Source organism: Hypoxylon trugodes (assembly GCF_022578975.1).
Source record: "Hypoxylon trugodes strain CBS 135444 unplaced genomic scaffold F4822scaffold_6, whole genome shotgun sequence".
NCBI lineage: Eukaryota > Fungi > Ascomycota > Sordariomycetes > Xylariales > Hypoxylaceae > Hypoxylon > Hypoxylon trugodes.
In genome coordinates, this window is record NW_026250021.1 from 3,226,461 (window position 1) to 3,247,745 (window position 21,285).

At 44.6% G+C, this 21,285-nt stretch overlaps 9 protein-coding genes across 9 annotated transcripts; all 9 read left to right on the plus strand.

Annotated features, from left to right (window-relative positions):
• The first annotated feature begins 436 nt into the window (after nt 1–436).
• On the plus strand, nt 437–1,808 carry F4822DRAFT_302859 (uncharacterized protein). The gene is made up of 4 exons (XM_051455202.1): nt 437–707; nt 984–1,167; nt 1,220–1,549; nt 1,638–1,808. Exons 1-4 carry the CDS (start codon nt 572–574, stop codon nt 1,726–1,728), a joined length of 741 nt encoding a protein of 246 aa, XP_051313894.1. The 5' UTR covers nt 437–571; the 3' UTR covers nt 1,729–1,808.
• Nucleotides 1,809–3,034: 1,226 nt separating this feature from the next.
• On the plus strand, nt 3,035–5,744 carry F4822DRAFT_444559 (hint-domain-containing protein). Its single transcript, XM_051463258.1, has 6 exons — nt 3,035–3,081; nt 3,132–3,551; nt 3,621–3,814; nt 3,868–4,033; nt 4,096–4,766; nt 4,848–5,744. Exons 1-6 carry the CDS (start codon nt 3,079–3,081, stop codon nt 5,650–5,652), a joined length of 2,259 nt encoding a protein of 752 aa, XP_051313895.1. The 5' UTR covers nt 3,035–3,078; the 3' UTR covers nt 5,653–5,744.
• Nucleotides 5,745–6,043: 299 nt separating this feature from the next.
• F4822DRAFT_408680 (uncharacterized protein) lies at nt 6,044–7,080 on the plus strand. The gene is made up of 2 exons (XM_051458592.1): nt 6,044–6,739; nt 6,792–7,080. Exon 1 carries the CDS (start codon nt 6,304–6,306, stop codon nt 6,541–6,543), a length of 240 nt encoding a protein of 79 aa, XP_051313897.1. The 5' UTR covers nt 6,044–6,303; the 3' UTR covers nt 6,544–6,739; nt 6,792–7,080.
• On the plus strand, nt 6,044–7,724 carry F4822DRAFT_302901 (uncharacterized protein). The gene is made up of 3 exons (XM_051455203.1): nt 6,044–6,739; nt 6,792–7,135; nt 7,256–7,724. Exons 1-3 carry the CDS (start codon nt 6,546–6,548, stop codon nt 7,663–7,665), a joined length of 948 nt encoding a protein of 315 aa, XP_051313896.1. The 5' UTR covers nt 6,044–6,545; the 3' UTR covers nt 7,666–7,724.
• A 497-nt stretch (nt 7,725–8,221) lies between these two features.
• On the plus strand, nt 8,222–9,660 carry F4822DRAFT_430878 (glucan 1,3-beta-glucosidase precursor; the record flags this gene model as incomplete). Its single annotated transcript, XM_051461378.1, has 4 exons — nt 8,222–8,362; nt 8,421–8,708; nt 8,799–9,585; nt 9,641–9,660. 4 exons carry the CDS (start codon nt 8,222–8,224, stop codon nt 9,658–9,660), a joined length of 1,236 nt encoding a protein of 411 aa, XP_051313898.1.
• A 1,615-nt stretch (nt 9,661–11,275) lies between these two features.
• F4822DRAFT_444565 (uncharacterized protein) lies at nt 11,276–12,176 on the plus strand. The gene is made up of 2 exons (XM_051463259.1): nt 11,276–11,357; nt 11,415–12,176. The coding sequence occupies exons 1-2, from the start codon at nt 11,284–11,286 to the stop codon at nt 12,169–12,171; spliced, it is 831 nt and encodes a 276-aa protein (XP_051313899.1). The 5' UTR covers nt 11,276–11,283; the 3' UTR covers nt 12,172–12,176.
• A 1,073-nt stretch (nt 12,177–13,249) lies between these two features.
• On the plus strand, nt 13,250–13,753 carry F4822DRAFT_430880 (uncharacterized protein; the record flags this gene model as incomplete). The annotated part of the gene is made up of 2 exons (XM_051461379.1): nt 13,250–13,477; nt 13,535–13,753. 2 exons carry the CDS (start codon nt 13,250–13,252, stop codon nt 13,751–13,753), a joined length of 447 nt encoding a protein of 148 aa, XP_051313900.1.
• An 867-nt stretch (nt 13,754–14,620) lies between these two features.
• F4822DRAFT_430881 (uncharacterized protein) lies at nt 14,621–15,996 on the plus strand (the record flags this gene model as incomplete). Its single annotated transcript, XM_051461380.1, has 4 exons — nt 14,621–14,926; nt 14,985–15,428; nt 15,482–15,568; nt 15,619–15,996. 4 exons carry the CDS (start codon nt 14,621–14,623, stop codon nt 15,994–15,996), a joined length of 1,215 nt encoding a protein of 404 aa, XP_051313901.1.
• Nucleotides 15,997–16,711: 715 nt separating this feature from the next.
• On the plus strand, nt 16,712–19,761 carry F4822DRAFT_408697 (general substrate transporter). The gene is made up of 5 exons (XM_051458593.1): nt 16,712–16,932; nt 16,990–17,634; nt 17,703–17,745; nt 17,871–18,715; nt 18,781–19,761. The coding sequence occupies exons 2-5, from the start codon at nt 17,185–17,187 to the stop codon at nt 19,012–19,014; spliced, it is 1,572 nt and encodes a 523-aa protein (XP_051313902.1). The 5' UTR covers nt 16,712–16,932; nt 16,990–17,184; the 3' UTR covers nt 19,015–19,761.
• The last annotated feature ends 1,524 nt before the right edge of the window (nt 19,762–21,285 follow it).

Below are 21,285 nucleotides of genomic sequence, written 5' to 3' on the forward strand. Positions count from 1 at the left end.
ACAATAATGGAGGGTAATTTGATGAAGTCAGATTTCATTTCATAGACGGCCTGCTTCGGTATTAGGACGTTTTCAAGTCGAAGTCGTAAAGGTGGTATGTTCTGCCGTACGTTTTTTTCCTCTCGAGTCATACAACAGATCACCATCCGGTCGAGATGTATTTCTTTTTCTGTTGCCTAGTAAATGAATCATGGTCTTTTTCAACTCCCGACTTTTCCCGGCATTGAACAGGAGCCAATAAAGTAAGGTGAAGCTCTCATCGGTCGTCACCACCGGTTTGCCACCAAGGGCGCGGCGCATTCTAGGCAATTACGGGATGGGGTTTCTATTTTACCCCTCGCGATTATGTGTTACGATGGTATAAGGAAATGGAACGCACCAGTTAGAAGGTCCAGCGCCTAGCTAAGAGGGTAAGAAAGGGCAGAACGTGGGGTGGAACATGGCTGCGAAATCGCCGGTCACGCACCCAAGTTGATCCTTTCACGATCAACCCCCAACCCCCAGCTTTTCCTCTTAAGTCCTACTGCATCTTACTCGCAAGTTATGATTCGTTTCCACGAATTGAAATCCCATGCGGGGTAGCTATCTGTGGTGCGACTCTCGCGCAGAGGACATATTCTGGACCCTGCGGGCGAAGATGATGCCTGTAATTTATTGCCTACCTAGCGTACAGGTCACTGGTAAAACTAAAAGTAAGAAAATAGAAGGTAATTTGCGATATTTTTTTCTTTTTGGGACATACAGAGTTCGCCCTTACGGCATCTATATCAAGCCGGTCTCCCGTAAGGGGGACCCCTTAAAGAACACACACTCCCTCTCTCACACTCATCTATCTATTCATCTTCAAATCAACCTCAGTCATTGAAACAATCAGTCAAACTCCCTTGTCAGAAATCCAAAACACCAAAAGATATCAAGAGATACAACAGCCACGATATATCCCTTCGTCAACAACCAATAAACACATTAACTCCACGAATTAGCTACGTACCTACATACTTATATCCATTCATCATGTACGCGGCCCACTGTTGCAAATGCGGCGGGATCTTCGTCATCAACACCAACTGCACTTGGTGCAAGCATAAGGAATGCTCGGAATGCCGCTGAAGTGTCTGTCTTCGATGAGCTGTGCTCAAGCCCGCTTCTCTTGGCGGTGACGATGGGGTTAGACTTATCCGCCCGCTAGTTTCGAGACTGGAACGTCATACTAAAACAGGGCACAGACGGTTAACTCTCTCCTCTCTTGCCTATCGAATTCATGGCGGGGCTTGATCTTCATTCATAGCTCAACCCGAAGGAGCCAAGCGGGCATCAGCGCAGGTCGAAACGGTCAGGTGTTCGTTTTTATGGTGGGACTTTACGGAAACTTGTCCTGCTTTTTTTTCTACTTTATCCAAGATGGCGATTTAGTTGGTTTGGCTTGGCGTCTTTGGTCCTATGGCGACGACGATAGCGATGGCATTGGTAATGGTATAATTATGGATGTGGGAGAAAAAGCAATAGGCGCTCGTGGGTTTATTTTCTCTCCTCTCTACGGTTCGTCGAGGTTGGTTTGGACATATTCTATCTATACCCTTCCTTTCCTATTCATCTGAGATACCTCTTTTACTTACCTATGATTCCCGTCGTCGCAGGAGGGCGTTTGATAGTCTGCTAGTTATATATCAATATGTTTTTTATTACTTTGATTTGAGCCGCCGTATTGAGCTGTGTAGGGTTCTGTGATCGTGGGGATGCCTTGAGAGACCTAGAAAGATGGCTTTTACAGCGGATCACGGACGTTCCGTGCTAAAGCCCTAGCGCACTTAGGCCTCTGCTAGCCCTAAAAGAACGGCAGTACGGAGGACTAAAGGCAAACCGACGATACCTTGGTACTAACGCTACCTATTCATTGTTCCAGATTCGCATCAATGCCGCCTTGAAAAAAAAAAAATAGAAATATGCCTTGAGTGGAAGGGAGGCGAGAGGTGAGAGGTATCGGTATCCCTTTTTTCGTGACAAATGTTCATGAGCAAAAGAGTGACGATGTTGCGATGTCAGAGTTGTAGGGAATGTAAGGGAACCCATACTAGGTACCTCGCAATGGCAATGCCTCAACTAGGATTATAGTGACATCGTTATATATTGACCAATCAAAACGACGGACTCTGAGCTTGAATAGCTATCAGCCTCACTAATTAATGGGGGTCGTCGGCTAATTAAGCAGTAGCATAGAGTAACTCGGATAGACCGAGTTTGATCTTCATGTCAACTTTTTCTACTTTACAACAAGAAGTTTGCTTCTCTTCAAGGGCATGCTGGAATCATCAACTTAATTCGTATACTAAATATTTTGTACTCAGCCTCATTAAGAAGACCGATTGCTTAGAGCTATCCACAATTCAGCTGCTAGGGCTCCTCGTAAATATCGTACTCTCCGAGATCTACGATAGTCATGGATGAACACCAGATTCGGGAAGCCTCCACAGAATCCTACGTCCCTAATATTCACAGTCAACATAGAAACAAAACATGCGTCACGGCATCTTATTCAGTTCAATTCCAAAAAGAATCATCGTTTTCGCATGTACTTTCATTGATAGATTCGAAACGTGCTACTCAAGATAGCAATCGTTTTGAATCCTTGTTTGTTGGTTCTAGATACCTGGTTTACTACCAAGTATGTGGGTAGAATACCTAGGTAGCGCAGTCACAGCCCCAAAAATAGGGGACAATCAGATCTAAGAATCGGCGCTATTCTATAGTGAATACACCTAGATCCTAGAAAAGAAGGTCAAACATTCATCCAGTATGATCCCAGAAAGTTGTTAGAACCGGCATCGCCACCTCTAGGTAGAGCAATCAAATAGGAGAAGGTATTTCAATGATTTTGATTCACGATTCCCAGATCAAGAGGCCCATGAATTGGATGTGTCTCTGAGTTGGGAATTTCACCCAGTCCTTTCGTAGAACAGCATCAGGCATAACATCCCAGGGACATAAAATCAAAGCAGCGGATTACGCTCAATCTTACCAAAAATCCTTCGCTAATTCCAGATCATCCTTATCATCGTCGTCGTCGTCGCCGCCGCCAATATGGTAAGTAATAGCACCAGAGAAGCACCTACATATTCTAACAACTTTCCTAGGTTTTCAAAGAAATGGCAGGGCCCTCTGAGGCCACCCCTGAGTTGGCTTCTTCTTCCTCGTCTACCATCACCAACTCCTCCTCAACAGGTGATCTTGACAATGCCGGGCTGAGTATACATACCGTACTGACCCCCGATAACGTACATGCCGGTGTAATTGTTCGAGTGCAACCGCCGGTAGAGCCCGGACCTTCTCACTCGCGTAGTCATATCCCTTCCGACATTGTTTTGGTCATAGATGTCTCTGGGAGTATGCAAGTACCAGCCCCTGCAAAAATGAATGATGAATTCGGTAGGTTGAGCAAGGAGAATTTCGGATTATCAATCCTCGATATGGTCAAACACGCTGCTCGTACCATTCTTAAGAGCTTGGATGAAAGGGATAGGCTTGGAATAGTGACATTCAGCGCAGAAGCGAGGGTAAGTTCATAGTACCCCTACCTACAGAGCCGATAATGGAGAGCTAATCGAGACCTAACTGATATGCAGGTTCTCCAAAAGCTGTTGCCTATGACACCCGACAACAAGAAGTTAGCTAACGATAATATTGAAAAAATGGAACCGGAGTATTCAACAAACCTTTGGCATGGTATACAAAAAGGGGTCGGCTTATTTGAGGGAGAAGAAAATACGGGGCGCGTACCGGCAGTTATGATATTGACAGATGGTCAACCCAACCACATGTACTGCTTACTCCTAAAATGAAGAACTCCCTAGACGCTAACATCATCTGCAGGTGTCCAGCTCAAGGCTACATCTCAAAGATGCGTAGCATTTGGGAGAAATTACCGGCAGCTATTCACACTTTCGGTTTTGGCTACGAGATTCGATCAGGACTTTTAAAGTCAATTGCTGAGTACGGGGGTGGTAATTATGCTTTTATTCCTGATGCTGGCATGATTGTAAATCAAACATATCCATTTGCCTATACCTAGGTAGTTTACATGGTAGCTAACCTTTTTAGGGGACGGTATTCGTTCACGCCGTTGCACACCTTCAAACAACGTACGCAACAAAAGCCACAATGCAAATAACTACTTCAAAAAACATGCGCCTGAAAACAACATTGGGGAATACCATTTTTCAACAAGAACAAGAAAGCGTGGACGGGTGGCACCTCACCATTAATCTAGGCAACCTACAATATGGTCAATCTCGAGATATATACCTAAAGAATGTCGACGATTATCGATTGACAACCGAATTACCCGTTGTCTTTGGACTTCCTATATCCGCGAAAGTTACCTTCTCGCGCATGAAGGGTACAGAATATTGCTGGGCTGCTCAAGAAGGGCTAGGCGAAGGGGCCGATCTCCCCAATTACCTAGTGGCGTATCACCAAAGTCGTTCGATGATATGTGATTTCTTATCCTCCTTCTTCCCATTACGGAGTGATAGGGAATACGAGACTAGCCAACAAGTTAATCCAGAGCGATACAAATACGCATTCCAACAATTGCTAGATAAAATACCAGCTAGGTTGTACACCGACGAGTACAACAAATCCCTAATGGAAGACCTTGTGGGTAACCTACCCTCCGGTCAGGTACAATTGGCTTTGTCCAAGAAGGAATACTTTAGTCAATGGGGTTGTCATTATCTGCTAAGCTTGTGGAATGCGCACGCGAAGCAAATGTAAGTATTGCCTCAATTCTTAACCCTTGCCCAAATGATTATCTGGTAGATAAAATTAGAAAGCTAACTGTCGATATCTAGGTGCAACAGCTTCAAAGACCCTGGCCCATTGATGTACAACAGGAATCCTTTCTTTATCAGATTCAGGGACTTCCTTGATACGTCGTTCGACACGATCCCACCTCCCAAACCATCTTGCCCCCAAGTAGCCACTACAACAAGGGTTATGATGCGTTCACTAAACTCATCAATTGGTCCATGTTTCACGGGTTCGAGCAAGGTTTTACTCGCTTGTGGCCGAAAGATCCCCATCCGTCAACTGCAGCAAGGCTCATACGTGTGGACACCGATGGGAAGTAGGCGCGTTGAAGCTTTATTGAAGACTATCGTTCAAGAAGCTGTGATGTGTAAGATCGGGGACCTTGTCGTTACACCATGGCACCCGATCAAAGTCGCCGACGAGTGGGGTTTCCCACAGGACCTTACACTTAATTCAGAGCATCCTCAGGTGGTGGTCTACTCTGGACACATTTACTCTGTGCTTTTACAACCAGGCCAGGACCCTGAAGCCCATGCTATTGAAGTTGGTGGCACCTTGGCTGTTACGTTAGGCCATGGCATCGTTCGGGGGGATGATGTGCGCGCGCATCAATTCTTGGGCGATTATGAGCGGGTGTTGAGTGCTATCGCGAAGTTTAGGCCAGGCAAGGATGGTGTTGCGCTGTCTAGCGGAGTAGAGAGATGTAATGGAGATGGCTTGGTCTGCGGATTCAAGGAATACCTACCGTCACAGCATACGGGCATGGAAAAGATGGAAGAAAGGGTAGTGACTAATCCCTGGGATTATGCTACTCATACTTTGAGCTTGTCTGGAGGTGTCAAATAGGTCTGACTCAGGTCTGCTATCTACTTGGTAGGAAACAGGGCGACATATTTTGTCAACTTATGAATTCATGGAAGGCACTCTAGATAGCCTACTAGTATTGCGAATACCTAGGTAATGAGTTAATAGCAATCATTTACCTAATCAGATTACTCAGGTGCCAATCTAGTACCTACAGTTGTAGCTACTTGAATGTGACTTCTATTGCTTGTTATCAGTTGTAGTCAATTGAGAAGAACAGTAATCCCCACGTTTACAACATTTTTACTGAGTAAACTAGGCAACAAACAGATAAAAAGGTGAAAATTTGTAAACAATCCCTGTATGCTGGGATAATGTATTTATATATAATGTCCTGCCTTCCACATGTAATGGTATTGAAAGTCCCGTAGGTAACAAATTTTTTTTGTTGTTGTACTAGTTAAGTAGTACTATTAGCGAGTATAGAAGGAGCCCCCTATTTCTCAGTTACTACCTAAGGGTTTAGGTAGCTACAGCGCTACAGTTTGCGGGTTAAACTTCTGTTTGGGCAGGGGGTTAAGCATGTTAAGTTGTTTAAATCACCACTTGATTATTCTACTTCAACACAATGGAATAATCAATACCTCATAATCTTTGCAAACTACTGCGAAAAACATAGTATAGAGCTGCCCAATGCACACCAGGGGCATTACTATAAAAAATCGACTTTTTGTACCTCTACCTTTTTCCTTTCTCCCTCTCACATACACACACATCAATACTCCCACCTTACAACAAGCTCACCACAAGCTCAACATCCCTTTTCCAGCTTTGGGTCTCTTGTGCTTCTTCAACTTCTGTTTTTCTTTACCTCTTAATTCTAATTATTCAATTGATCGCCTTCTCTCAACCTCTTCAACAACAAGAGATTAATAATGGCAACCCAATTGAATGCGGATGGTGCTCGAACACTAATGGTCACGCTGAGATATCAGCCTGGCCTTGGGTTCGAGAGTGTCGCCGATCTTAACGACTTCGCCGACGTCGACATCACCAATCGTTCAGAAAGCTCCATTCTTTCTGACGCGGGTACCAACAATGACAGCGATGTGGAGGAGATCGGTCGCGGGTACGTCTATAATACCATTGAGTCGAATATACTCACGCTAACTTATATCAAGTTCCGGTCGAAACATATTCCATCCATTCACTCGTCTCCCCGCGGAACTTCAGCGAGTGATCTGGGAAGATGTTGCGGCCAGTACAAGACGTATCGTAACCGTCGACGTCTCCAATGGTCGCGCAACTATTATCGCGGCCGATGTGTTTAGCCTGCTAGCTGTAAACAGGCAGGCTACAGCACTCCTGGCACGATCCTACCACCAGATCCCCAATGGCTGTCTATACCCGTACAGCCAGCGAGGAAATAGGATGGTGATGGCTCCGCGGGTGTCCTTTGAACACGACGTCTTCCTAATTGAGGGTGGAGACGTCGACATGATCGTTAACGGCGTGGTAGCGGATGGTAAGTGTATTTCTATTGTCTTTGTCTTAGTTCATGCACCTTGTCGCGGAGGAGCTTGTTCGATAACCTCCAAGTTTTGAAATCAATTGTTAATAATGGTGACTAACTTAACTACTATAGCTGCGGAACTCATCAACCTCCGAGGTACCACTAACTCCGGGATAATCAGGCCATTCCGACCGCTACCAATCGTTTACTCGATCAGACGATTCGCATTTAATGATATCGACCTGCTCTTCCCGGGAGGAATCGGCGGCACCGCAGGGCTCCAATTACTGCTTTGGACCCTGGAAGCCGACGAAGTGTACACACGGGATGTCCATGGACAGTTGTGGAACCGCATCGGATCGGAGGAGATCGAAGACTTTGACGAGAGACATCGCCGATATTACAGGAGGCGTGATTGGTGGCTGGACCTCACGTACGATACGATTGAGCCTTTTCGAATAGTAGGCAGAGACGACGATGCGGATCTCGTGGAGGCTTGGGTTGACTCAGTCATCGCCTACAGCATCTCCATGGATACTTGATTGGGTCTATTGTCGAAAGGAATATATTCATACTTGTTTGTCCGTTGCTAGTTGCTTTCTTATGTTTGCGCGAAAGGATTTTGGGTGTACAACCGGTCATTGGATCAAGGTTGGATACCTAGGTACCTCTTGGGTGATGTCTCTTAGGAATATTAGGTAGTTCGATAACCCAAATACCATTGCCAAAGTTACTCAAAACATTACTCCTCGTGCAGTAGATTGATATAATGATGACGACGTCATGTATATCCTATAAAGGCATAGATATTGACTTCCCCACAATGCGTGCGTTATATAGGTACCCTGCAAGAATCCCAAAAATGTTGCAAACTCTTTGTTAGGATGAATACTACTTATTGATTCGGACGGTGACGATGATAAGCATCATAGGGGACTCGAGTGTCAAACTTTCCGGTCTTTTCTATATAAAATGTTTGTGTTCCTCGTCGAGCGGAACAGTTTTATTCTATCGATCACCCAGAAATCAATTAGCCATTGAATCATCGAATAACTATATCTTATGACAATGATTTCACTGCATCTATTCGGTTTCGTGATGGCAGCCATTCTATGGCTTGCTAACTTGAGCGCTGCTGCCCCTAGCGGTTCGATGTCTGCCACCAAGCGGGACCTAAAATTCCCTTTTGGGAGTGAGAAGGTTAGAGGTGTTAACTTAGGCGGTTGGCTTGTGTTGGAGGTCAGCAGAATTTCGTGGATTGTAGTAACTTGCGAATGAACAGCTAACAAATGGTCAGCCATGGATTACCCCTTCAATCTTCGCAGCTACACCGGACACCGTCGTCGATGAATTTACGCTTACGCAGACTCTGGGCGCCAACGAAGCAGCAAAACGACTCAACCAACATTGGAATACATGGATTACGGCGAATGACTTCAGCGACATTGCGTCGAAAGGTCTTAACTTTGTTAGGATTCCTGTGGGCTACTGGTCAGTGACGCCGTTACCTGGAGATCCGTACGTTGATGGCGCTTATACCTATCTGCGAAATTCTCTTGATTGGGCTACACGTAATAATCTAAAGGTAAACACTCCGGTTCCTAACTCCGTACCTATCTAGGTGTCTACTAAGAGTATATATCCGGGTGACGATAAGGGTTAACACTTGTTATAGGTTATGATTGATCTCCATGGAGCCCCCGGATCGCAGAATGGCCTAGATAACTCCGGACGTCGTGGTGCTGTTACCTGGACTCAAGGTGACACTGTAAAGCAGACCTTGACCGCGTTAAATAAACTACGCGATGACTTTGCCTCTCATCCTGCGGTAGCTTCCATTGAACTTCTTAACGAACCCATGAGTCCTGACCTGAATATGGATACGGTACGACAATTCATGACAGATGGGGCGAGTAACTTACAAGGTCACAACCTCGCCATTGCTTTTCACGATGCGTTTCTTGACGTAACGAGCTGGAATGGCTGGGGTGGGCCTTCAAGTTCATCGTCATTACTCCTGGACACTCATCATTATGAGGTATTTGATAGTAATCAGTTGGCGATGAATATCGACGGGCACGTTAGCAGCGCATGTGCCTTTGGAACTCAAATGGCAACCAACAATAAATGGACGATTTCGGGAGAATTTACCGGAGCTATGACCGATTGTGCTCAATGGCTCAACGGTCGCGGTGTAGGTGCGCGTTATGATGGTTCGTTCAACTATAACGGGAAGTCATCTTCCTACATTGGGTCCTGTAGCGGGAAGACGTCCGGTACCGTCGCTCAGTTTACCGAAACCGAGCGTAGTGATATCACTAGGTTTATTAACGCCCAAATGGTCGCATATGAGAAAGCTGCGGGATGGATTTTTTGGGCCTGGAAAACTGAAACTGCGCCGGAATGGAGCTTTAAGGATTTGGCCAATGGAAGGATCATCCCTCAACCTTTGACATCGATGAGTAAGTCTCATGACACCTTTCAGTACGCTATCGTGATGTCGCTGATATTTTCTAGGTACTGCTGTCTGTGGTTAGCAAGTTGTATGATGTCCGTCTAGTATGGCAAGCACCTACCTTGAGGTAGCTTAGTGCACTATTTACCCCGCAGACATCGCTGTTCATGGTAGAGTTCTATTAAGTAAAATCAATTGAGCAATTGAACCCAAATATTTTGGTTAAGGTTCCATTGAGGGATCTATGCGTTGATTTTTGCGTTGATTTTGTATGTTTCTCAAAATTAAGTTCTCGTATCAAGGCGTTTGTCGTTGAAGCTTGTTTTCTGAACGGGAACGGACCGATCCTGACATATTTTATGGAGTCTGAAGGTTTTAAGGTGTAATTGCACTGCTAGAGTGTACTGACTGTGCGCTGTCTCATAGCGTTTGCGGACGCGTACCTAGGTAGTGTATCAGAAATATAGCGCTACGTTCTAACGAGGTTAGCAAGTATCTCATTATTAAAGGTCCTTGCTCCTTAACTTTCCCCCCTATTTCAATCATGCACGCCTGGATATTTTTTCTGGAAAAGAATTTCCTCGCCATAAGATTCCACTGCGCCTTGGTTGTAATTGCTCTCAAGCTATCCCGCCCGTTTTGATATCTTCGAGCGCACTTCCCATCATTGAGGTAGTGTCAAGAGAATATTGCACTCACCATGTGTCTATTGAGTCACCTACAGCTTGGTCCGTAGTAGCATTTAGACTAAATTGTGCTGAACGGACATGAACAGTCCGAATTCTGGCGTATTTCCGACGTTGACCACGAGATGCGTCTCTTGCGAGGACTTGATCGATTGAGCTCATTCACCAAGCTCTCAACCTGGCTAGGGTTACCCAGGTACTTGGTAGAAAGTAGAATATGTTGCCTCCCCAAATAGGTCCTCGGGGAAAGGTTCTAAAATCGTGGCGTGTAACGATTAGGTATCGAAATTGTCCCCGCCGTCCCTTCGTTTTTCTACTGATGATTTTCAGGCGGTTCTAGCACTACGACCCGACCCGAACAGACGTTACACGATAACTGAATGCACGGTTAATGATAATCGATTACCATTTACGGATAAGGTTTTGTCATTCAACCAATGAGACTAACTAGTTGTTCAAGGGCTAAAATAAATAGACTTCCCTTAATGCATACCATTTAACTTTGGATCTCAGTTCTCTCAACTTGGGTATTTTTCTATTGGCATCTACCATTCATTTTGAATAGATTTAGATGGAAAGTGGCATAATAACTGGCTATTCCGTGAGAAGAGTAGTGTAACGTATGTCAGCATCTTGAAGCTTACCAATGATACCGCATTGTCTAGGAAATTCTTCGCTTATTTAAGCCACACCCTGGTAAAGAAAAAGATCGGCCACAGTCCGTGCCTTAACGTAAGAAATTGATAGGTACATAACTCTACATGGATCAGCCTACTACGCCCCTTAAGTCCTTGCAAAATACGCCGTAAATGTTGCGATAGTATTCCCTGTTAGGGGTTATATGCCCCACGTAAGGGAGCAATACCAAGTTGACCAACTCATTGTCACACCAAATAAATAGGGCTGAACCAACAGCTCGAATCGTAGTTATAAAGTAATAAATCCATGTTTTCGATGTTATTCTTGTATGATTCTCGAAGTTCTCTTTTAATTGGTTTACTACTGAAAATAGTTTCATAATGGAGAGAATAATTAAAGCAATCTATGGTGGTCCTCTACCTCAACAGAAGCGCACAGAACCCATGCAGGTCTTGTTAGTTTCAACCACTTCAATTGACGTTCGATACAACTATATTAATTCATATTCTAGATGCGTTGGGATCTCTCGTTCTGGTACTGAGAGTTTACGTGAAGCCCTGTTGAGGTTAGGCTACGTACACACATACCATGGTTGGGATACCTTATTACCCCCGCGCTTTCAACTCGAAGCATGGTACTATCTTGTCAAGCGGAAAGCGGAACAACCGGATACCAAATTCACGGCAGCGGATTTCGATCCCATAATCGGTCATTGCGTCGCTCTTACAGACTTGCAAGGGGCCGTTTTTGCGCCAGAGCTTATAGAAGCTTATCCAGATGCGAAGGTTATTTTAAACGTGCGCAAAGACGTTGATGCTTGGTATCGCAGCTTTAACTCAACTATGGGGATGTTTGACAAGGACACAATAAACTTAGATTGGTTACTTGGTTGGTTTTGCTCGGATTTATTCTGGATTCGACAGTGCATGACTCGTATGGAGATACCATTCTTTTTCTGGGGTTCTTTTGCGAAAAATGGCAAACAAGTTTACAGAGATCATAGCGAATCAGTGAAGAAGATGGGGTTACCTGCGGATCGATTTCTCGAATGGTCTGTTGAGGACGGTTGGGAGCCGTTGTGCAAGTTCTTGGGAAAACCTGTGCCTCAAGAGCCGTTCCCGGCAGGAAATACACCTAAAGATTATCATAAGAGACTAACCAATCTTATGATAAGGTATTATGCTACGGCGGCTGCGAATTTACTTCTAACAATTGGTGCTGGAGTTGGAATGGTGGCATATGGAATAAAGTGGTATGGCTCAAACTAAGTTGCACGGGATGAACCTTGCTTATTAAGGGACCAAACCTCCAGTTAAGGCGCCTACCAATACAAATTCCTGTCAATTTAAAAATTAACACTCGATGGCTTCTCACTTGATCGAAACAAGTTAATAAAATGTTTGCTCTTATTTCGGAGAATCAACATGTTGAAGAGTCCGAGTTCCGAGATAATCTAAGGCACAGCTGCTAAAGTGGAACATAAACTCCAAGATGTGCCTTGTCACACTATCATAACTCCATGGTAACTCCACGAATAAAAACCAAAAATGCAGGGTTGACTGTACGGTATGGGATTGGTTTGAATAGTATTCCGTGAGTTGCGTTCATGAGATCACGGGTTAGTTGAATTGGTTATTGTATCCTGGCTGAGTTTTGGTGTAACAGGAGGGCCAATCAACTCTTGCCTCAAGAATGGTAGTATTAATTCTCGGCGTAGCTACTTAGGTACATATGTAGTCTTCTAAATTCATGATCTTATGTACCTACGATTTCTGCTTTTTCGCGTAAGTCCTACCCAGCAATTAGTCGATATTGTGTATCATTTGCTCTTGCGTTTGTGGGTGTCTTCGTACTGAAGTCAAATTACAGACCGAGATTCGAGTCATTCCAACCCAATTATAAAGTATGCATGTGGCCGAGCGCGTCGATTGAAACTTTAACTATTACCGCCTGGTAGGTTCAGTGCGTCGCTTATCGTTGGTGTTAATGGCGTTCCTGACTAGAAAAGTTACTTATTGGACACTGACCGCGCGGATAACTTTATTGCACAAACACTATCCTACTGTTGAAAGCATTTTCTGATTTGATTTAGCTGAACTTTGAGCTCATGACTGGTCTCCGTATTCAGTCCTGGGGTATAAATATCCGCCTCTCTCCGTGAAGACGATTCTTTCCATTCTATTCTACAAAAAACCACTACTCAAAAAAACCACCCAAAAAAACCACTGAAAAACCACACTCACTACACTACTGCTCTTTCTTACTTGCTATCATACTTGTCTACTCCTCACACACACACGCATTACCGACTGCGCGACCCCAAGTATCATTACAATGCAAGCCAACATGCGTCTCTTCTCGCTGTTACTCGTCGTCTTCGTCCTCCTGGTGGGGAGCACCTTTGGTGTTCCTGTGGCACCACCTCTCTCTCCATACAACACCTCGATCATAGAGCAGTATGATCTATTCGGAGATTACTATAAGGACGAAACGATACATACCAATATATCGATCAGGTCAAGCAAATACCACCCTGATGATATACTCCCTATACAAGACCTTCCGAAGTGCTATGTAAGTCACACAATGCTCAACGGCTGCGGCTCAACAGTAACTAACTACTCGGTTTAGCAAACGTGCATGGAATCCAACTGTTGCAACGGATGGCCCAGCCTCGGGGACGTTAGGAAGTTGACGGTCCACGAGTGGTGCCACTCCAAATGGATACCCGTTCAGAACTGGATTTACGACCACTATCAGTTCTGTGTCAAAGATGCATGTCAAAATTGCAAGATAGAATCTCGCGACGAGTCAATTCGATGGCAGAAGGAAGTATGCTCAAACAGTTGAGTTGGGGAGTAGGAGACTATCGCATTCGGGGAATGAGGAGTTCTATGGCGAAGCGATGGAATTAAGCGATGGCTACATGACAGCCTATGCTAGCGTTTTTATTCTTTTTTTTGCTTTTTTTTCTTTTGACTAGGATAGCTATCAATCAATGAAGAATTGGTCGATTAGCGACTTCCCTCATCACTTGCTCTTGAATTTATTATGATACGTGTTGATGCATTAAGTGAACATAATTATACTGTAGTAGTACACATACATAATATGTAGGTAGTATTGTAGTCTGTTAGCTATCACGGAAAGAGATACGTCTTATCTGTAGCCTCCTGTCGATCTTCGAAACTCTATGCACTCACAAATGCGCTCACAAGATAAGCGGCAGTAGTAGAGATGGTTGGTTGGGGTTGGCGTCAACTTAGAAGGCGAGAAAGGGAAAGTGGCTGTTGTAAATATAGCTACATGTATGCCTAGATCTACGTACCTGAGTGATTTCCTCTTTAGGTACGTCATTGCCTCTAATAAACTTCAATAGAAGATATCCTCTAAGACAGTCGCCCTTTCCCTATATGAGCTCCTAGGAAACAGCTCGAGCGTTTCGTTTATTATTTAAACGTCTTCCCCCCATTTCAATTCTCTCCTCTCTTCTCTCTTCTTCTTCTCCACCAATTCCAACTATCACGCACTTCACACACGCTTTTCAAACACACACAAACTGATAAACACACTGCGCTATTCACACTCTACTCGTATACTCTCGACATACAGTCTACCTAGGTAGACTTCACATACCCTCAACTTCCTACATCTCAACCACCTCCGGCTCTTCAAGCCTCTCTCTCCTCTCCTCTCTCTACTTCCCGCCTATTCGAAATGGCAAGGCACTGGGAAGACACATTCTGGGCCGCCTTCCGCGTGTTCCTCTCCTTCGGGCCAATATGGCTCGCCCTCTTCCTGACCCTGACCATCTACGCCAATGAGTACAAATTCTGCTGGTCATTCCTTATGGCGCCCCAGGACACTGGTATTGGGTTCATCGATCCCCCCGACCCGTCAAACTGGTACATTGGGCTCTCTCTGATCATCGTTTCGGCAATTCTCAAGGTGAATTGGGTCATTCCCTGGTTACAGATCGTTGTCACCAGCTGGGTTTGCGATCGTCACTGGAAGCCTCCCAACGTAAGTGACTTTGACATGTTCCATCCATCCATCTCTAGCAGACTAACTCGATTATTAGAACTCTTCCAAGAGAATCATGCAAGCGGGCTCCAACTTCTGGGACTTGTCCATGCCTAGTGGTCGCCTCCCCTATCGACAAGGTCTACGACCTAGAACGTGTCCTTATGGATGCTTATTTGAACCGTCGGATAGGGCGTACCACTGCAGCATGATGAACCGATGCCTACCCGTCTACGACCACTATTGCAAGTACCTCCAAGCAACGGTCTACCTTCGAACGATGAAGCCATACTTCTTCGTACTGCTCTTCTTGCCTTTGGACGCCGTGTACAGTTTCGCTGTATCACTCGCCGCGTTATGTCATCCTTCCACAAGATGGGCAGCTCCATTCGTCGGTTCGATTGTACTCTGTTCGATAGCGGTCTTCCTAGAAGTTGAAGCCAATTCCTTCGCCAACTTCAATCGGATAGTTCGGTACAATGTTCTGGCACCGGAAAGAACTGTACGTCTTCATGTTCGTTAGGTTAACATCTTTTACTAACCCATTTCCTCTAGGGGCGTCGATGGGTCATCGCCTACAAGTACGAGGACCAATCTGGGTGGTGCCTTCAGCTACGCAGGTACGACAGGAACCCCTGGGATGTAAGTTATATCTGTACCCCAATCTTCGGTAACCCGCTAATTCGTTGTAGCTCGGCTCAAGAGAGAACTTCCTCCAAATCTTCGGGCAACGCTGGTGGAAGTGGCCTTTCTTCTGGTGGACCTCAGAACAAGTATCCCGCTATGGCAACTACGTCGATGAAGATCTCCCATTCGCACCTTTCATCGTCAGGGAGTTTTCGGATCTGATGGCATCTGAATTGATCCGGGTTATCATTGATGAGGAAGCTCCTTCTTCAATCCACTTAGAGGAGCTGAATCGCCGTAAACAAACTCGATCAAATGCCGAACGTCGCAGTCAAGCTCAATCGGACAATGCTTCTGTAGTCCATGTGGAAGCATTCGCTCGACATCAACGCGACGCTCGTCGGCGGACCGAACATTCAGATAGCCACGATCAAAATCTGTAATCGGCTTGCGGTACTTGGTTCTCGGTTCCCTGTCCTCTGTCCTCTGTCCTTGGCTCTTGGCTCTTGGCTCTTGGTATTTGGTACTTGGTCGGATGGTGTATATGGGTTAGGGGAGGCATTGGAGTTATATGGCTACACGGGATATTGGTCGCTTGGTCGCTTGGTGTTTTGATTGTATTGGTTTCTGATTTTTTCTTTCTTTATTTTTTGTTGTTTTTGTTCTGTTCTGTTTCGGGTTTTCCTATTCTGTTTTTCTGTCCTGTTTTTTTTCTTTCCGTCTTTTTTTCGGGTGCTTTTTCGGTGATTTTGGTCTTTTTGGGGGCTTCTTGGCGTTTTGGTTTCTTGGTCTTTTCTGGTGCTTTTGGGGGGGTTTTTTGGTTTTTTTGGTCTCTTGGTGTTTCTTGGTATCTTGGTGTTTGGTCTCTTCTTGGGTTTTTTGATCTTCTTGGTCTGTTCTGGCGTTTTGCGTTTTGCGTTTTTTGTTGTTTCCTATTATTCTCTATTGTTTCTATTACTTCTTATTGTTGCCTTATGGGTGGGTGGTGGGAGTCTCATTCTAGTGAGCGGGTTCAACACCTTTAGGGCTTGTCTTTCTGTTATCGTATTGCAATGTCATCAGTTTTTGCTTTTACATGTACTCCTTATTCATATCATAGATGGTGGATCCTAATGCCTCCCCTAAATACATTGCATTGACCTACATTATGATGTGCTTACTGAACTTGGTTATATCTTCTCGGTTTGAAATACAGAAGCTAGATAATACCTTATGTTACCCAAAGAAATGATGTAGACAGTAAGTACTCCTGTAAAAATACTATGTATCTTGGCTGAGACATGAGGCGCTTGTTGTGTCAGCATCGGCGAAGTGGCTGATTGATCGTGGTGTAGCTGTACCCCCTTCATAACCGCATATGTAGTATCGCTATCGGATAGCTGTAATCAACCTATGAGTCTTGCATCCGCTTTGATAACTTCATGCCGAGATCTTACTCTTCACTCCCTATTGGTGGTGGCTTTTCAGTAATCTGGTAGCGCGCGCCACGTTGTAAAGCGACCCTATGGCGCATGAAAACATACCAAATAGTTCATGCTGCCCCGTGAGAATCAATTCAGATCTTTTTCAATTTGTAGTCGCGTTTTTCGTGATGGTGGTCACAATTGAAATTACTGAAGAATACCAGCAACATGCCCCTTTTTGCGACGTTGAAGAAACATAAAGTCGCCTTCGCTGTATCATCAACAGTGAATATCGGATCTATGCTTTTTGGCTTCGACACAGGCATAGTTGGTGGTGTGGTCGCTCTAGGAAGTTTCAAAAAGGAATTTAATCTAGCTGCGTCGGCGACCGAATACGCCAATGCGTCATCGAACGTCGTCGCTTTATTAAATGCTGGCGCATTCTTCGGAGCACTTACTCCGCCTATTTTAGCGAGATTTATTGGCCGTAGATCGTTGCTTTCAATTGCTGGCCTTCTTTTCTTGTTGGGAGGTATACTGCAGGTCGCTGCTTCGGGACCAACGTTAGGTATGATTTATGGCGGACGGATTGTTGCTGGATTGGGTGTCGGAATTATTTCGAATGTTGCACCTGTTTTTGTGGCTGAATGTGCCCCGAAGGAGTTCCGTGGTGTTATGGTGAGTTGATCAAGTACCTTATAATTACACGAATCAATTCGAATTTGATTTAACATGATTTTAATTAGATGTCGTTATTCGAGATGTTCCTCGTCAGTGGTGGAATGCTCGGTTAGTTTTTATCGCTTCAAACCCCTTTTTTGGTTGACACTATCTATTCCAATGTCACCTACTTATGTGCCTGGGTGCTTAAAGTACCTGGTGTTAATGATTCAGCGACTAATAAATCCATTAAGCGTACTGGACTACTTACGGCTGCAGTCTACACTTAACACCTGCATCAATTCAATGGCGCACTCCTCTTTCGCTTCAAATCATCCTCGCCGCTATCGTAACGATATCCTCTGTACTGATACCCGAATCACCCCGCTGGTTAGCAAAACAAGGCCGATACGATGAGGCAATACGAAACCTTTGTCATCTACGATCAGCGTCGGCGGATTCGACTGAAATCGTAGAGGAAATGTCTCAGATCCGCGCCCAGATTCAAGAAGAGATTGACACCGCAAGAGGTCGCACAGTTCGCGAAATCTTCGAACGTCGGAACTTCTTACGTATACTCTGGTCGCTTGCTGTTGGGATTATCGCGATTTGGTGCGGACATAATGCCATTTTATATTACGCACCGGTTGTATTCGCTCAGATAGGATATACGGGTCAGAATCCAGCTCTTTTGGCTTCTGGTATCTTTACCTGCATCAAATTTGTATCGACTATCGTATTCATACTCGGCGGAGTTCATTTCTTCGGTCGGAAGACTTTGTTGATTGGAGGTGCTTTCTTTATGGGAGCGTTGCTGTTCGGATTAGGTGCTATCTTAGCCACACGACCACCTAATGTTCCGGGCAATGGAGTCGGATCGCCGTCAGCACAGGCTATGATGGCTCTGATATACCTATATGTTGTCGCATATTCGCTATCGTGGGGACCCTTGGAATGGGTCTATATCGGTGAGATCTTCCCGTTGCGTATTAGGGACTATGGTATGGCGATTGGTGCAGCGAACATATGGCTATGGAACTTTGTCGCTTCAAAGATTGCACCAATTGCTATACTTAACATCGGCTGGAAAACGTGGATGGTAAGTTAATTGTCATCCTAAGATTGTCTGGGGTTATTTTTGATACTTCGACTTACTTGCTTCAGATTTTCGCGTCATGCAATATCGCTGGTGTTCTTTTGGCATGTGTACTCCCTGAAACGAAAGATATATCGCTTGAGCAAATGGATGTGCTCTTTGGTGTTGTTGATGAGAATACGCGCCGTCGCCATATCGAGACAAACTTGCAAGGGATGATAGAGAACGAGTCGTCTATTGCACAACTAGTGGTGCGTAAGAGTCGGGATCATGAACCTCTACCTCAAGCACATCCTATCTAGATGATTCCCCATTTTCAAATGGTAGGTAGTCCGCAGGCCGCATGTTTAGAACGCCATATTAGCATAGAAATACGATGATGTACTTGGGGTTGCGTTAGAGGCTATCCTGACGCACAGGTCGCGCAGAGACCATACTCGCTCGGTGTAACATACGAAGATACCGGGGGGATCTGGTCATTGTGCTATGGCTACGTGATTATAGTATAGCTCAAAGGCCCTACAGGTATACGTTGGTTGGTACCTATGGCTGAGATGGCTGGAGGTGCTGGTAACAGCCCAAGAGCTACACTTGCACTTGGTGGAATTTAACCCTCTGAGGCAACTCTTCATTATACCACGATATATGCGGGAATATTTTAGACCAATAGGTACCTAGGTAGGCTTTGTGGAAAATTCGTCCTATCGCGGATAACCATGATAATCTTATGATCCTCGGCTACTATAGTCGAATTGATGTCGTTACAGTATTGGCATAACAGTTAAACCATAGAGAAGTGAGGGAAATTACCTGGTGGACTAGAAGGGAAGCGGGATGATAGAGGTAGAACAAATTATGCAGTGTCAAATATCGGGAAGAAAGCTTTCCTGGCGAAACTGGTATGTGCGAGTGCCTTGGGTAGGCTCTAGTATTTAGGTAAGCAACCATGTGTCAAGTCTTGTGGAAAGTTGTGTAGAGTCGGGTATCCGGTGGCCTTCACTGGAATTAATTACAAGCAATAAATTAATTGTTTCGGTAATGATTTACGAGGTTGCTTCTACATAGCCTCAGAATAATTGTTTTATGATTTTATGAACAATGCGAGTCCTAGAAGTGACTATTTGGGTAACCTCCTTCGGAATTTGTATGCGCGTTAGCAACTCACACTCGGAGAAGCCGGTGAGCAACATATCGTAAATCCCGCCGATTAGTGTCTCTAATAAACTTGTTTTCCTTTGATCATCAGTTTGTACATATTTACAAGGGTTATTTTCTACCTAGTGTTGACTGTCTATGTCTGGTGACTGCTTTGCTACGTTTTCAGGGGTTATAATCCCCTATGTATGTACTATGACCACTATGGACAATACGTGGGGGTTTTTCAAAGGGATTGGGTAATGATATGTCTTAGATATTATGAAATATAAGTTTCTATGGGATTAAAATCATGTATGTTAGCTCAAGTTCTTGATATCATGATAGCTGACCCGAATTTGGTCGTCATTAATAGCTCAGTTGCATCTATACCTTTTTACAAGTGCTTTTTACACGTATCATTGCCTACACATAGATGAAGAGCCTAAATGCAACCTTATGGATTCATAAAATATGTAGTAGGAATGCGTTGATTTCTTACCGACTAAATTTCCAGGGGGTAGGTAAGAAGAAGAACCTTGAGGGCCACCAGCGCGACATCTTAAACCCCAACAATCCTAACAACTTCCCCATCTGTCATCTGCCTTATTATCCTCGTAAACAAGAAACAAGGCCATACAATTATTCAAAGTGAAGCAACAAAATATTTTCGTAACATTGAACCGACATATTTCCACCCACGGAGTCGTCTATGGCTCGGCATCCACTATATCATCAAAGCATCCCATCCTCGGCAGTTCTACTACGAAAATGACTAAGAAAACGAAATACGACATAAATGCAATGTTACATAGGGTTATTCCATAGGGTCAAAACAAGTGGCAAGGACTTGGGGTTCTAGATTCTGACTCAGTTGATATCATGTCGAAATTCCTAAAGCCGACCTTTTCCAGCCACCCACACAAGTATTCTGAAGATAGCCTTGCTACCAACGGATTTTGCATCAGCAGATCATTCCGGAGCTTATACGTAATGCGATAGAACCCCCACTCGCCGCTATTCCACGCAGAGATAGTCAAGATACCTTTAGGAGTCAGACCTCAAGCCTCAACAATCCTAGGAAGCCGAGAGTATCAGAAAATCACACAGTATGGCCGAGAACAAGTTTTCGAATGTGACTGATGGTCACTAATGCTTGTTTTGATGACTCCTACATGGAGCTAGGAAGTACCTATTATCTCAGTTGATTTCTCTTTACAGCCTTAGTGGGTTACTATCAACACTCGTTACCTTGAGCACCCACGTATATGCTAGGGAAACTTACAAATCATATTTGAAGATAGAAACGACAAATCAGCCGATATCATACCCTATTCGTCGAGATTCGTTGCCTTAAAAAGGATTGCCGCTTACACCCCCTCGTCGACCATAATGGATACTAAGTCGATATCGAACCTAGCGTACGACGGCTTCGTTAA

Excerpts from the sequence above, each read along its gene's own strand:
- F4822DRAFT_302859 (XM_051455202.1), top strand. The coding sequence starts at position 572 with ATGCGGGGTAGCTATCTGTGGTGCGACTCTCGCGCAGAGGACATATTC. Across the intron at positions 708-983 it reads TAAAAGTAAGAAAATAGAAG|CTACGTACCTACATACTTAT; the intron begins GTAATTTGCGAT and ends TCCACGAATTAG. Across the intron at positions 1,168-1,219 it reads CTCTTGGCGGTGACGATGGG|GGCACAGACGGTTAACTCTC; the intron begins GTTAGACTTATC and ends ATACTAAAACAG.
- F4822DRAFT_408680 (XM_051458592.1), top strand. The coding sequence starts at position 6,304 with ATGCACACCAGGGGCATTACTATAAAAAATCGACTTTTTGTACCTCTA.
- F4822DRAFT_444565 (XM_051463259.1), top strand. The coding sequence starts at position 11,284 with ATGGAGAGAATAATTAAAGCAATCTATGGTGGTCCTCTACCTCAACAG. Across the intron at positions 11,358-11,414 it reads ACAGAACCCATGCAGGTCTT|ATGCGTTGGGATCTCTCGTT; the intron begins GTTAGTTTCAAC and ends TTCATATTCTAG.
- F4822DRAFT_302901 (XM_051455203.1), top strand. The coding sequence starts at position 6,546 with ATGGCAACCCAATTGAATGCGGATGGTGCTCGAACACTAATGGTCACG. Across the intron at positions 6,740-6,791 it reads GTGGAGGAGATCGGTCGCGG|TTCCGGTCGAAACATATTCC; the intron begins GTACGTCTATAA and ends ACTTATATCAAG. Across the intron at positions 7,136-7,255 it reads TAACGGCGTGGTAGCGGATG|CTGCGGAACTCATCAACCTC; the intron begins GTAAGTGTATTT and ends TAACTACTATAG.
- F4822DRAFT_408697 (XM_051458593.1), top strand. The coding sequence starts at position 17,185 with ATGCCCCTTTTTGCGACGTTGAAGAAACATAAAGTCGCCTTCGCTGTA. Across the intron at positions 17,635-17,702 it reads AGGAGTTCCGTGGTGTTATG|ATGTCGTTATTCGAGATGTT; the intron begins GTGAGTTGATCA and ends GATTTTAATTAG. Across the intron at positions 17,746-17,870 it reads CGTCAGTGGTGGAATGCTCG|CGTACTGGACTACTTACGGC; the intron begins GTTAGTTTTTAT and ends AAATCCATTAAG.
- F4822DRAFT_444559 (XM_051463258.1), top strand. Across the intron at positions 3,815-3,867 it reads GATGGTCAACCCAACCACAT|GTGTCCAGCTCAAGGCTACA; the intron begins GTACTGCTTACT and ends CATCATCTGCAG. Across the intron at positions 4,767-4,847 it reads AATGCGCACGCGAAGCAAAT|GTGCAACAGCTTCAAAGACC; the intron begins GTAAGTATTGCC and ends GTCGATATCTAG.